The sequence below is a fragment of the Lycorma delicatula genome, chromosome 9 (genome assembly GCF_047948215.1).
Source record: "Lycorma delicatula isolate Av1 chromosome 9, ASM4794821v1, whole genome shotgun sequence".
Lineage (NCBI taxonomy): Eukaryota > Metazoa > Arthropoda > Insecta > Hemiptera > Fulgoridae > Lycorma > Lycorma delicatula.
Window position 1 is genome coordinate 39,091,038 of NC_134463.1, and position 15,975 is coordinate 39,107,012.

General features: G+C 30.4%; 1 protein-coding gene across 2 annotated transcripts in view; it reads left to right on the plus strand.

Annotated features, from left to right (window-relative positions):
* The window catches only part of gig (TSC complex subunit tuberin), a 242,397-nt gene that overhangs the window by 16,790 nt on the left and 209,632 nt on the right, over nt 1–15,975 (plus strand). For both annotated transcript variants that reach the window (XM_075374599.1, XM_075374600.1), the window contains exons 6-9: nt 3,095–3,295; nt 5,404–5,545; nt 6,542–6,693; nt 11,254–11,426. In XM_075374599.1, the coding sequence (XP_075230714.1) occupies nt 3,095–3,295; nt 5,404–5,545; nt 6,542–6,693; nt 11,254–11,426 (668 nt within the window). The remainder of the gene's footprint in view (nt 1–3,094; nt 3,296–5,403; nt 5,546–6,541; nt 6,694–11,253; nt 11,427–15,975) is intronic.

The window sequence follows — 15,975 nt, forward strand, 5'->3', positions numbered from 1 at the left end:
CTAATTGTGTATATATTGGTGTACTCGTGCTCTGCACCTCAAGTCAGCATCCAGCCGTGACAACGGGAACATCTCCACACTGCCCATTTTTTTATATACAAATTTGAAATGTGTGCTGCAATCGAAAATCCCTCCAGTTGTGAGGTGAGATTCGTTTTTTGTTGGCAAAAAACTTTAGAAATTCATCGGGAACTGTGTGAAGTGTACGGGAACAACGTAATGAATGAAAGTTCTGTCAGGAAGTGGTGCAATCAATTTAAAAATGGCCGAACAAACGTTCACGATAAAGAGAAGAGTGGACGTCCAAGCATTGTGACTGACGGTGTAGTCTTCAAAGTTGACGAAAAGATTCTTGACACCGCCGTTTCACAATAACTGAGCTTCTCTATGTTTCCCACAAGTTTCACAAACTTTATTGTTTTAAATTGTTTCACAGAAGCTAGGCTACCACAAATTTTGTGTGCAAGATGGAGCTCCAAGTACGCGTCACTGAGTGTTTGAGATCACAGGCGGCAAAATTCTATGACAGGAATTTCTAAGCTTGTCTACCGCTATAAGTGCCTGAATTTGTATGGTGATTATGTTGAAAAGTAGTATTTTAGTCCCGCTTTCAGATGTATATAATAAAAAGTTTTTCTTGTACTTGGTTTTTTAAAATTCCAAAACGTTCCTTACTTTCTGAATAGCCCTTGTATTTAAGAAATTTTTAGATAATTTTCTTTAGTATAAAACTATTAGCCAACTATCATAATTTATTAATCGGTTTATTAAGGAATTCTGTTGAGATGTTCCATTGAAGGTGTGTAGTAATAATTCTTCATTGTAGACTAGGCTAATCCTGTTATTGGCTCATTTCTTATATTAAAAATTTGACAAATGATTTAAAATTTTGCTATTGACTCATTATTTTATTACCATTGAACAACTCTTATTATCCTTAGAAAGGTTGTAAAAGTTGTTAGCAGTTTGGATGCATCATTTCAGAGCTAAACTACTAGAAAACTTATAATATTATATCATGTAACAGTATAAAATCAGTATTATCAATAATACCAATTCATCAGTATAAATAAAATATTATTACAATTTATTTAATACAAGTTTGAAATGTGTTGATGATAGTTATAATGATTTAAATAAAATATACAGAAAAAAAAATAATAGTTATGTATAAATTATATAAAAGAAATAATAAATAATTAAATTAAAAACAAATTTGGAAATTAACATAAATTAGATGTAGAGAAATAAATATGGCATTTTTATTTAAAACAACAAATAGAACTTGATGATTATTATTTATTAAAAAATATAATACTGTTCATTATAATGGAAGAAAAATATCTGGGGTATGAGGTATATATCTGAAACTTAGCAGCATTTGTTCCCTTTAATTATTACATATTCAAGAAAAGCATTTTTTATAATCCTAAAAAGGTACTTATGCTATGCCAATTATGGTCCTTTACCACAAATGTGACAGAGGAGTAGTTAGTAAGATAGTAGAAGTACAGGCAGTGCTATAAATTTTATTTTTCTTTGATGCTTGGATGCTTGGACATCCACAATTCCAATCATTCTACTACCATTTTAGCATAACATTTACTTCATTACCTAACAGCAAATGGGCCTTCGTAAGATATATTTGGTGTATATATTCAGTCGCATATAATTCAGTTCTGTTGCCTTGCTATCACAATACATCTTCCAATTTTTGTCAGAATGAAATTTTTGAGTCTGTCTCACCACACACTTGTCAAAGTCATCAATCCATTGCATGCATTTCACGGGGTTTGAATTTTATTGGAATAGAGAAAGTAGTCTCCCCCGGACTTTTGGTCAATTTTTCTAGCCACAGATTTTTCTCTTTTCTCACTCTTTGGACTTGGGATCACGACACCCCACATGCAGCTGCTGTTTTTTCTTCACATTTTTTAATGTGAGCCACATGTTTATCTTCTTTTTCCAATTTCAGAAATCAATAACCTTGTTTCGACACACACTTTATTATTTTCCAGGCCTGCCATTTTAGTGTTTTTTGTTTTTTACAGTAGACTTAAGTTCACTAAAAATTATAAAACACTAACAATACACAACCAATTATAAAATGTGATTACATTTCTCAGTCAAAATTTGAATAAAAAGAAACCGAATTTGCACAAATTCTTTTAATAGGTCAAAAAATATAGGCCACTAGTTTATACTCAAGCATTCAATAATGTAGGCTTATGGGTAATTATTTATTTTTACATTGGCCTGGCTGTATTTGAAAAGTATGAGCCTGTAGTTTGGATAACAGGCAGCATAAAATGTAGGGATGAACCTAATGGAAAACGAGTCAAATTTGAAGGATTCATCAATCAGTAAAGGATATACTTAAAATGTTAAACTAAATATAAATACATTAATTATAATACTCTTCAAACATTAATATTACTTAACAATGTGATATAATTTACTAATTATATTACATTTAAATAAGTGAAAATGTATCTAAATGTTATAAATTAAATATAAGTAAAATATATATTGATCAGACTAACAAGGACTTTATTTAAAAATATTAATGATCCAGAATAATGAAAGATGTACTTAGGCACAGTTATTCGAACCATTTTTTTTTGGCATCCTCTACAGAGACAACAACCTACTCAGTAGAAGATGCAGTCAACTACACCAAAGAAAACATGGGTCAAGCAAATTGAGGACAACCTAAAACGCTAGAGACTAAATGTAGGTGATGCAAAACTTGCAGCTATCATCTGGAAACAAAGAAAAAATATTGTACAAATGCTCATTTTCCAGCTGCACCCACAACAACATACTGGCCTTGAGCTCATCCTTGCCCATACGTTCGTGAAGGGATCAAAGAAGAAGAAGAAGAGTAATTGTTGTAGTCCAAGCTTCAAGTTTCATTTCAGCAGCTACAAATAGTTCTCTACTTCTTGAAATAATTTCAATTATTTTGTTATATTAAATACTTTAAAATATTACTTGATTACATATCATAAAGAGCAGTTAAAATGCTATTTTAATTTGTATTTCTCAGAAATAAAGAAGTAAAATACTTATTCTTTTTATTTTTAATTTGCAGATTATGCGTAATGTATTGGGAACTCACATGGGTCACTCATCAATATCTACGATGTCAAATATATTAAAAGATAAAGCTTCCCTTCAAGAGCCGGGATTGTTAAGAGGTGCTATTTTTTATATAACTATGGGCCTTTGGACTAATAAACGAGTTTTATCATTAAAATGTACTCCTACTTCAGTTTTACCAGCTTTTATAATGGTATTTATTTTATTTCTTATTTATCTGTTAGAATACATTGACTAGTAATCATAATATTTGAAGGTAAAGCATCATAAAAATTTCATAATAGTTTTTTCTTCATTTTTAAGATCAGATTGTCTTCTTCTTTTAAGGCTACTTTTTGTTAACAAATAGTATATATGAAATATTTATATGTACGAGGGTATGATGAAAAGTTCCAGGCTTGGATAAGAAAACAACATTTTTTTGGGTACATTTTGAGTTATTTTTCAACAGTGTCACCATTAAGGTCCGTTGTACACTTAGCCCAGCGTTCCAAAAGAGCACCAATGTCAGTTCAGCAACTCTTTAAAATAATCATCTGTGGAGGCAAAACTTCATTATTGGTTGAAAATCTCTTCCCTCCAAACCATTTTTTTAGGTTAGAAAACAAGTGTTAGTCACTTGGAGCCAGATAAAGTGAATATGGAGGACAGTATTGGAGTAATTCAAACCATAATTGTTTTACCTGATATGCCTCTTGGTTCCTGTTTAAATTTTGTAGAGCAACCAGATAGAAAACAGAAGTTCTGGACTGTGAATAAGCTGAAACGACTAACCAAATCTCATTTTATATCAAGGTTGCAATAATTGCCTAGGTCCCTATATCCTTAACATGACTCTGATTAATACTCACCAAAACACCAGACACTGATGAAAAATATCAAATGAAAGGGAAAGATATCAAAGATGAGCAGATAATGAAAAAAACTCTTTTATGTGTTTGTGTAATTTTATAATTTGTCAAAACTGAGATTACACATTACTAATGAAATGTGTTATGTTGTTAGTTATACGAGAGGGTAGTATAATCATTTTATAAAAGGAGAAAAATAATAGCAGCAAATTTGTATTATGTGTTGTACCTAAAATATCACTATCATCCAATTAAACTAGTTGGACTCGCTATTTATTGAACTATAATATAAGGCATTGATTGACTGATATTTTCAGTTGAATAAATACCTGCTTCTGGGCAGTGAACACTTTTCCGTATTATGTTGCAGTAAACAAGAAGAGGTGACTAATTTGTCAGGTCTATTTAATAGAGCAGGTTTTAAAATAAGTCTAATAAATGTTTTTTTGTTTTATAATTCTATTGTTCTAAACTATTGCATAGCAATGACCTCTTTATCCCTGAGAGGAATGCCTTTTGTTTTTCAGATTGTGATTAGTAATGAAAACAGAAAAAAGATTTTAATAAGAAAAATTGTTATCTGGAACTGATAAAGCAGCATTCTCAGTTGAATTTGCAACTTGATTGACTGATGTAACAATGAATTTTAAAGTCTATAACCCTATCATTAGGTTACAATTTATTGTTTTTTACCCATGTCAAGTTAATTTTAAATTATAAAGACAAGTTGTTATAAATAAATTGGACCATACTGATTTTACATATTTCACATTTATAGACTATTTTCGTTTAATGTGTCATATTAAAAGTCAAACAGCTGAAATTCTTCTGAACCATCCACGTGTCTTCAAATATGACAGTAATTCATAGGTTTAAAGTTTTTAGTAAGATATGTTTATGATTTCTATTAAGAAGCATTCATTGATCATAGTTTGAAGTAGTTTTTTTTATGTTTTTTTTTTTAAACTTAAAAAAAATATATATAGTTTAATGTAATCCAGTACTTTTATTGTACTTTTTAACTGGTTTTTAATTGTTAACATTAAATTTTTGGAAATGATTTGTGTTGCCCTTTGTTATTCATTTTTATTTATTTATTTTTTTTTAATCTCATATTTTACTATAATTATCATCATACCTGAATGGACTAGTGACTAGCTAACTGTTTAAATTTTTAACTCCTCCTGGAAATTCTTGCTGGTGGGAAGTAGTCAGTGATTTTTGAATTAATGCACTATGTAACCATTTTTGTATACATCAGTAGTGTGAATTGACATGCACCATATTCTATTAGAAAAAGTTAGTCTTTTGACATGAAAAGTTATGCAGTTATTCACAATATCCTCTATAAAGAAACAATGGAATTATAACATTAATTGTATTTTGTTATATTTTATATTTTGCTGTATGTATTTTTCATATTCTTTTAAGTTGTTTAATATGTTAATAGGCTCTAGAATGCAAACATCCAGCTGTTATGTTTGAAGTAATGATTAGTGTACAATGTTTAGTAAAAAAATCTGGACTGGAATTGCAAGATCCTTGTTGGAGTATATGTTTGTCTATGATTGATAGAATTGTGCAGTTTATTGGTAAGTAAAGAATATTGATTATTTATGTAATAAAGAATATTTTATTTATGCATGGCAGTGCACTTTTATAAAATACTAATTATTTGTGCAATAAAATCATTCTGTAGTCAAACAGTTTTTCTTCATCACAACCAGTTTTTTTATAAATATCTCTCTCTCTCTCTCTCTCTCTCTCTCTCTATATATATATATATATATATATATATATATAGAGAGAGAGAGAGAGAGAGAGAGAGAGATATTGAGAGAGTTTGGAAATAATTTAGAACTATTATCTACAGTTAATGTAAGACTATAAAATGTAAAAAGATTCACACTCGCCAAGATAATCACTGAAAAAAATAAATAAGGAAAATTATTAGAAATAACAATTTTAATTTATATGACAAAATTAAAATTTTATACTCTTTTTTTTTTTTTTAAATCAGTAGAAGCTTTACATAGCCCTGCAGGTATTTACTGTTTGCTACAAGGCACTAACTTGGAAACAGTTTTTAGGAAGTTCACAAGGGGAGTCTGGCCGTCAGAAGTTGCTAAATAAGTAAAATAAAAAAAATAAAAAATCTGAGCAAACATTTTTTTTGTTTAAAAAAATCCAGTGTCATTTAGGTGATGCTGAAAATTACTAAGTTAATTTTAATTAATAAAGAAAGATTTCTCAGATTTTAGATGAATTTTAAACGCTAACTAAATGTTTCATTGTTTGTTTAAGAATTTGTTTATGAAGCATTGAACAGTAAAGCTTTTCATGTTGTAGAGTTAACTTTCTGTATCTTCATGAATTTTATCGTGCAAATTTACTATTTTCTAAGTTTAGTTTGATTTTTTAAAATAATGCTGAATTTTATTTATGACAAAAATCTTTACTCTGAGTATTTATTTAAACTTCTGACATGTTGCCTATTTAATTTAGCTGTTCTGGAGAATGGTATAGCCCTACATTACTTTTTTTAAAACAAGGTATAATGCTCAAACATTTTTTATGTGTGTTACTAGATTCTACAAATTTTAGGGTTCCTGCTGCTCAGATAGCATCATATTTACATGATACACTAAATACAATTGAACAGTTAATAGAACTTGGACAGTTTAATGGAAATGTACAGTCTGTTTTTGACATTATTGAAAAATGTTCTTCAAAAAGGCCGGTAAGTTTTTTCTGTAATTATCAGTTTTTATTAACAGCTTTTAACCATTATAATTACTGCAGTAGGATGTAAATTACAGTAGAATTTGCAGTAGATTACTGCAGTAAATTAGGATGTTAATTCTTTATTCAATCCATTTATATGAAGCTTGAACTGAAACTGTTATCCCATCTTTTGGTCATTAACAATTTTACATTCTTAAAGAAACTGGTTGAAAACTGGGTTTAAAAATGAATAGAGTTGATGAAAGTTAATCTTACAGCTCTTTAAGGCTAACAATTATTGCTTTGATAATGTTTTGAGGTACTTCCAGTTTGCTTAAAAACTAATCATCATATAGTGTGATTTGCTGTTTTTCTTGATTGTAACTTAAGACACATAAAATATGTCACATAAATTAAAATAGAATTTTCATTGTTATTTTTTGAACTGGACAGATTATTTAAATTTTACAGTTGTTTAAATAAATAAAATAGCAATGTTTTATATTTACTGTTGATCATCGTATTTTGTATGTTACATGTACTACTATTTATGAAAACTATTTTTCATTATATCCGTGTTTAATTTAATGCAAATTATTAATTAATTATATTGTTGAATGATTATTACAATTGCAGTTGACAACAGAATATAATAATTAAATCAGATGGGCTACAAGTTAGTCTCTTCAATTATTAAAATGTTATTTAAATGTTTTTACTGTTTTCTTTTTAATAATTGAAGAGACTAACTTGTAGCCCATCTGATTTAATTATTATATTCTGTTGTCAACTGCAATTGTAATAATCATTCAACAATATAATTAATTAATAATTTGTATTAAATTAAACACGGATATAATGAAAAATAGTTTTCATAAATAGTAGTACATGTAACATACAAAAACAGTAAAAACATTTAAATAAGAAACGTTTGTTATCTCCTGTTTAATACAGTTGAGTGGAAGTGTTCAAATTGTTCTCCTTATAAAATCACTTGACTTATAAAATCACATTGAGTCTTCAGTCGACATGCTTGAGGTAATTTATGTCTTTTGAATTTGAAAAAAATATCATTTGGAGATGATTTTACAGAATTATTAAAAATCACAAGGCATCAAACCACATGAATGTAACAATTCAGTTGTTCTTTGGTATTCTATCCATTCAGGATGAGTTAATGAGGTAGTCTCAGAATTGAAGAGCACAGTGTGAAGATGCCTCATCTTGCTGCCAAACATCCGATGGCCAATGAGGACATCTAATGTCAAAACAGTGTTGTTTAATAGTTTGGGGACAAAATCTCCTAATATGTCAAAATATGAGTCACATTTTACATTTCCATAAAAAAATTAGTTTCACTCCATTTTTTGGGTTTCTACACCAAATGTAAACTGTAAATATATTTGATTACTTCTCCATAATTATGTGAGAATTTTCATCAGACCAATAAATAATAGCTTTCTAGGCCATTCAGTTTGAAGCATGCTTCATCAGACCCTATCATTGAGCTGTAGGAATGAGGATCTTCAAGCATGGTTAAAAAAATAAGGCTGATTAGTTATAAATAGCGATTGACAACACTAATTGGTTCGCATATATGTAGTAGCTTTAAGTGGTCTGTTGGGCATGTAACTGCCACGTCATCTGGTCATTGTTGTTTGCCTTTGCAAGACAGTGTGTTAAAATGAGTGCAGTAATAAATCCTGCCAGTTATGAAGTTCAATCAGTGATTAGATTTCTAAACACAAGAAGACATAATGTTAGAATTCACAATCAGTTGTATGAAACATATGGTCATACCACAACAATGAGTGAAGGAAAAGTAAGGCAATGATGTCATGAGTTTAAGGAAGACCGTTCAAATGTTCACCACAAACAGAGAAGTGGCAAGCCTAGTGTTTATACTGATGATCTTGTTGAATCTGTAAATGCAAACATGAAAGAAAATTGTTGCATTACAATTAAAAGATAACATTGTAAAGAATCATGACCGACACTCTTAGGCTATCATAAACTATGTGCAGAGTGGGTGCCAAAAATGTTGACAAGTGCTCACATAGAAGCAGAATGACATGTGTACATACTTTTCTTGACTGCTTTAACCACAAGGAATACAAATATGTTTCCTATATCATCACTGGTAACAAAAACTGGATTTCATGTGTCAATGCTGAAACAAAACTACAATATATGCTGTGGTGTCATTCCAGTTCACCTAAACCGAAAAATTCAAACAAGCCTAGTCTTGAAGGAAAATCGTGACAACTGGAACCAAAAGGGTGTGCTTTTTAATTGATTTCATAGAACCTGAAACGACCATCTACATCACATCACAAGTCTATAGTGAAATACTTTCTAAAACTGTGTTGTGCCATTCAAAATCACAGCAGGGAATGCTGAGATCAGGAGTAGTTCTTCACAATAATGCACAACCATGTACGACTGAGTGAATGGATGTCCATTATTGTGAAAAACAAAGCAATTCAAAAATTTGGATGGGAGATTTTTTATCAATCTTTTTACAGTCCTGATCCCTCACTCAGTGACTACCATCCCATCTCTTTCTACACCTCAAATACTTGTTTGCATCTCAACCATTCGACGAGTGAAGAATTGAAAATCTTTGTGCTAAAGTGGCTACAATCCCAAGCAGCAGAATTTTATGCAGTGAGTTAATCCGCATACAATCCCAGAAAATCTCATATTGCCTGCTTCAGTTTATATGGTCAGTGTTTTAATAGGCATGAAAGAAGCAAAAAATTGAAATATTTCCACTTTCTAACTACACAGTATGAATGCAAATCGATGGCGCATGGCTGCTGGTAATGCGATCAGACGATTCAGTTAAAGTGAATTTTTTAATGTCAATTTGATGAATCAACAGATGATGCAAACATTTCTCAGTTCTTATGTTTTTAAAACATGAATGAGATAGAGATCAATCAAAGAAAATATGTTGTTTTGTAAATGAGTACCTAATCATGCAACAGGATAATGACTTTTTGATGTTATTTTTTTAATGAAGCTACTAAAAACTAGAACATAGATTGGACAAAATGTATTGCAATATATAATGATGGTGCAAAGGCAATAACTGCAAAGAACAGTAGATTTTCAAAAAAATTATAAGATTGTCATCCTTGATACCAAGGTCAGAATGACACTGCTTCCTTCACAGACATGCTCTTGCCCCAAAAAAATATGCCAGAAAATCTCAAATTGTTTGTAAAGCTGTAAAAATAATTAATTTAATTAAAAGTCGACCATTACAGAATAGGCTGTTTGCTAAACTATGCGATGAAATAGGCAAAAAGAAAAAATTTCTTCTTTTCCATACAGAAATCAGATGGTTATCGCAGAGAAAATGTTACCCCAATTATTGGAATTGAGATGAATTAATAATATTCTTCCAGTATAAATAAACTCCATTCTAGATGTTTTTACAGAATAGTGAGGATACGTTGCTGTTGGCTTACTTAGGTGATGTATTTTCGCATTTAACCAACTTGAATGTGAATTTTCAAGGGCTTGATAAAACATTTTATTAATGACAAACAAAGTTCATGCTTTCATTAAGAAGCTTGATATCTGGATTATTCACATTCAAAGCCAAAATCTTTATATGTTTCCACTCACAATTATATTGAAAAAACTTGATGAAGACACTATTATTCACTACAATTTGGATAGCATGAAAATGAATTTGCATGAGCTAAAGATTCATTTGGCTGACTATTTCCTGGAAGATAAAAAAGATTTCTCAGAGGTGGGTACTGAATCCATTTAGTGAAAACATTGTTGTACCTGCTAAGTTACCAGTTGAGATTTATGACCAGCTCATTGAAAAGTCTGCCAATAAAACTTACAACTACAGTTCACATCTGAAGATTTAGGTACGTTTTGGCTTGCTTGTTGAAGGTGAATATGGAAATTTAGTCACAGAAGCATTGAAAATATTAATCCTTTTGCAATCTTACCTTTGTGAAAAGGGTTTTTCGTCTATGGTTGTGTTAAATACTAAATATAGGAATGTTCTTTTTTCACTTGAAAACAGTTTGCTTTGTGTATTTCTAACATAGATCGATGTATGGAGAAACAGAAAAACAAATACAACCATTTCATTGATTTATTTTCTTTCATGTATATTTATAAATGTAAGTAAAATTTTTTTTCTCATAAAATGATTTCATTATTCTACATGTAAAGTTGTAAGCTAATCTCGTGAAACTCAGATTGAAAAACACTGATCTAGAGGTTTTATCTGATAGATCTTTGTATCTGTTCTACATAAATGCAGCTAGTTCTAGGCCTATTGTAGAGCATCTCCATTTTCAGCCTAAATTTTATGTTCAGTTTACACAAATGTTGATAGATCATAGTAGAGAATAAGGAAGATAAGGAAATCTTGTATGAAATTCTTGATGGAAAGCAACAATATCCTTATTATTTTTCTATCTTTACTGACGTTTAGAAACTTGTTATTGTTTTGTTTATTATTCCACTATTTCATAGTGGTATTATTAAAGATTGTATTGATTAGTGTGTTATATGTTATAAATCCTTTTTTCTTTTGTAGGAAGCTTCAGTATTACGTTTGATTAATTATTTGTCAACTTCAATAACACCAACGAGACTAAAATGGATAGAGAAATTACATTATCTTGTTGAACGTTTCTATAAACAAGAAACACGTTCAAATATACGTATTAAAGCTATCGATGTACTTTCATCTGTATTCCAATCAAATAGGTAAACTATTTCTAATTTATTTATTACTAGTGTTTAAAAATGGAAAAAGAATGAAATTTTCCTCATACAGGGAATGTTATGCTATTCTTTTTGTATGATCTGTGCCATGACTGAATTACTTTCTTTTCTTTATAAAATATTAATCTATAGTATTTTAATTTGATGGAGTCAGCTTATCTATATTATGTAATAAAATTTTATAAGTATATTGTTTTTAGTAGCTGTGAGTTAATATTTAAAATTGAAACAGGGCAGATTGTTAAATGGTTTTTCTTTTTTTATGAATCAAAACTTGCATTTTAAAAATTATCACGTTTATTTGTTATATTGCTGTCATTCAATAAATGCATCTTAGAATGATATTCTTTTGGCCATATTTATGTAGATGTTTTTTCCAACTTTTTCAGAAAGGATTTATACAGGCATTATAAAAAATTTAACATTTCAGTTTTTTAGACCACTTTTTTAAATTAATTTAGAATACACTTATCATAACTTTTGTAACTAGTAAATTTAAGAAGAGAGAGTGTCTGTTTATTGAAAATTTGGAATGAGCTTTTTTTAACTTTCTTGTCTAGTGCTATAGCAGCTTTAGAAGGGAAAATATTGTAATTAGTCTAATTTGGGCATATACGGTTTTCACCGCATCTTTATATTTTGACAACTAAGAAACCCAAAAAGGTATTTTTCTTAGGCACATTTGTTAACATTAAAAAATAATAATATTTGCAAAAAAGTTTTGCAAAATCGCACCCCCACCCTAAGAAATGCTCTAAATAAACTAGTGGCTAAGTGGGTATACTGCATCATTAGTACCCCCTTTCACCAGTAGGAGCACTAGTATAGCACCGACGTACAGCTACTGTCTTTCTTTTTCTGTTTAGCCTTCAGAACCACAAGGTTCTACCACTGTTTAGCAGTAGAATTAAATTAATGAATAATATTTATAGTGTAATAAAGTATTTATAGTGGCCACTAATACCACCATACCTGCGCAAATGATATAGAGTATGCACACACGCTTTAGTTAGAATCATTGAATTAAATATTTTAAATTAAGTTGTGTGTGTATGTAAGCCGTGCATCAGAAAAAACCACATGGCAGGAAAGTCCTACAACTGTGTTATCAGCTTTTTTTTAGTATGGAATATGTATTCCATTTTATCCTCCTCCAAAAAAAATTATAGCTTTATTAATATAGTTTTTTCTACTCTGATTTTGTAAAATTTGTCACAGTTTATTGACTGATTGTTTACCACTAATTTTTTTGTGTTAAATAAGAATTTGTCTTACTTATAAAATATACATGATAGCCAAATTATTTTACTGAAATTAATTTTTTTAAGATTGATATAATTCCAAACCATTAAATTATATTTTAAGTTATTAATATGTACCTCCTAGTACAAAATATTGGGATAAGACATATCTTACCTTAATTTTACCATAAAAGTACTTCTGGATCCTACATCATCAGTCATAATTGAAATATTTACTTAAACTGCTTATTAATTTATATAAGAGTGCTGCTGTCTGGTATCTGTAAGTTTTCTTAAAACTCTTTCCCTCAAACTGTCTGATGGCTTATCAAATTGAAATTTTCTCTTACCACATAGGATCACTTTAGTCAGTTCATTATACAAGTCTCTTCAAAGGGACTGTTCGGCCTTGTACTAATATTCGTTTATTGTTACAAAGTAAATACGAAAGTAAGTTGTACTTATTACACACTAATCCCTAAGTAACCTTTTTGTTCCGGTCTTATAGTGGGAAAAAATCATCATCCACCAAGAGGCCATCACATCATCATGGTGATATATTGATTAAATACGTAGATTATCTGTGAAATAATACTGAATACGAAATCTTTAGTCAGTTAGATTACTCGTTAGTCAGTTAGATTACACTAGCTAGGCTGTGTTAAGAGTTGTTGATTCATTAGGAAAAGTATTCGAAGAATCACCCACCACGTTATGATGACACTACCGTGTCCATCGTCACCCACACCCCTGCTGTATTCAGCGGTCGCCAAACATGAATAGATAGTTTATAATTAGGAATTAATTTATTTGAGTATTATTCGTTTATTGTCTTGAATTAAATACGATAGAAACTTTGTACTAATTATACTCATAGTAATTTTTTTGTTCCGGCCACATGGTAGGTAAATCTCATCCTCCAAGAGACATCTAATCATCGTAGTATTATATCGAATTAATACGTAAATTATCTGTTAAATCTGATTACGAAATCATAATTTAGTTAGATTACTCATGAGATTAACTTTAAAATTAGAAATAACAGTACCTGAATATACTGTTTTAAGTCTCACACATGCTTCGCTGTGTTAAGAGTTGTTGATTCATGTATAAAAGAATATAATATGAAAAAGCGCCCACCACGTGTCTGTGACACTACCGTGTCCATCGCCACTCTCACCTCCGCTGTTTTTAGCGGTCGCCAAACATAAATAGATAGTTTATAATAAGGATTTAATTTATTTGAAGTAATATTCTTTTATTGTCTCGAAGTAAATACAATAGAAACTTTATACTAATTATACACTGATCCGTTATGATTTTTTTGTTCCAGCCCCATGTTGGGTAAAAATCATCATCCACCAAGAAGCCATCCCATCATCGTAGTATTATGTCGAATTAATATGTAGATTATTGTAAAAACAAATCTGAATACGAAATCTTTAGTCTGTTAGATTAGTCATAAGACTAAGGTTGAAATTAGAAATAACAGTAACTGAATGTGTACAGTAATAAGTCTCACACTAGCTAGGCTGTGTTAAGAGTTGATTCATTTGTTAAAGTATTTTAAAAAGCACCCACCACGTGACGATAATATCTGTGTCCATCGTCACACTCACCCCAGCTGCTTTCAACGGCAGCCAAAAATAAATACATAGTATTAATATTCATGTTTTGTCATGAAGTAATTACGAAAGTAACGTTGTACTTACTATACACTAATCCCCCTAAGTAACCTTTTTTTCCTTTCTCTTAGTGGGTAAAATCATCATCCTCCAAGAGGCCATCCCATCATCGTGGTATTATGATGATTAAATACGTAGATTATCTGATAAATAAATCTGAATACGGAATCATTAGTCGGTTAGATGACTCGTACAATTAACTTTGAAATTAAAAATAACAGTAACTGAATATACAGTTTCAAGTCTCACACATGCTTGGCTGTGTTAAGAGTTGATTCATGTGTAAAATAAATTAAAGAAGCGCCCACCACGTGATGGTGACACTGCCGTGTCCATCGTCACTCACCCCTTTGCTGTTTTCAGCAGTCGTTAAACATAAATAAAAATTTGATATAAAGGATTTAATTTATTTCAAGTAATTTGTCTCGAAATAAATACGATAGAAACGATAGAAACTTTGTACTAACTATACAAAAATTTGTGAGTAATTTTTTTGTTCCTTCACATGATGGGTAAAAATCATCATCCACAAAGAGACCATCCCATCGTCGTAGTATTATGTGGAGGGCGAAAATTGTTTTTCACAAAGCGTCAAACCCTTCTTTGTATCAAATCGATTGAGATAAGTTTTTACAGTGACTTATTATGTAGCTTTCCATCTCGCATAAGTTGCCTGCGTTACGAGTAACGGATACATGTATAGATGTTTTTGAAGAAGCGCACACCATGTGACAATGACACTGAAATATCTATCCTCAATCTCACCCCCGCTGCTTTCACCAGACACCAAACATAAAACAATAGTTTTTAATAGGTTTTAATTTCATTAAACTATATGCCGTTTATTGCTACCGATATATTATTTCAAGATATGTAGTTTCGTATTAATTTATTTCCGTTTTTGTGAGCCATGTTCAATTTCTTAGATAATATAACTAGTTATAAATTAACAGCGTAATGTTATTTCCTTCGTGTGGCCGTGGTTATATATATACAGCTATTCTTGTAATGTTGAGAGTGTAGGATCAGCGGATTCATTTTTGTATTATTTATTTTTGTTCAAATTGTACACAAATACCTAGACAGTAATTCCTTTTTATTGGGCTACATTATAAGTGAAAGTCGTCACCCACAAAGTCACTACCTTATCATCGTGTTATTATGTCGTATAAATAAGTTTATAATCTGTTGAATAATACTGATGTCGTGTTCATTATTCGGTAACTTTATGCGCTAGATTAATGTCAAAATTAGAAATAAAAGTAACGGCATATCCAGTTTATGGTCTCATACTAGCTTGGTTGTGTTAAGAGTTGTTGATTCATGTTTAAAAGAGTTCGATGAAGCACCCAACACGTGACGATGCCATTACCGTGTCCATCGTCACTCGCACCCCCGCTGCTTTCAGGGGTCGCCAAACAGAAATAGATAGTTTGTAATAAGGATTTAATTTATTGAAGTAATATTCGTTTATTGTCTCGAAGTAAATACGATAAAAACTTTGTAATAACTAGACACTAATCCCTATGTAACCTTTTTGTTCCGATCTTGTGGTAAGTAAAAATCATCACCCACCAAGAGGCCGTCCGATCCTCGTGGTATTAA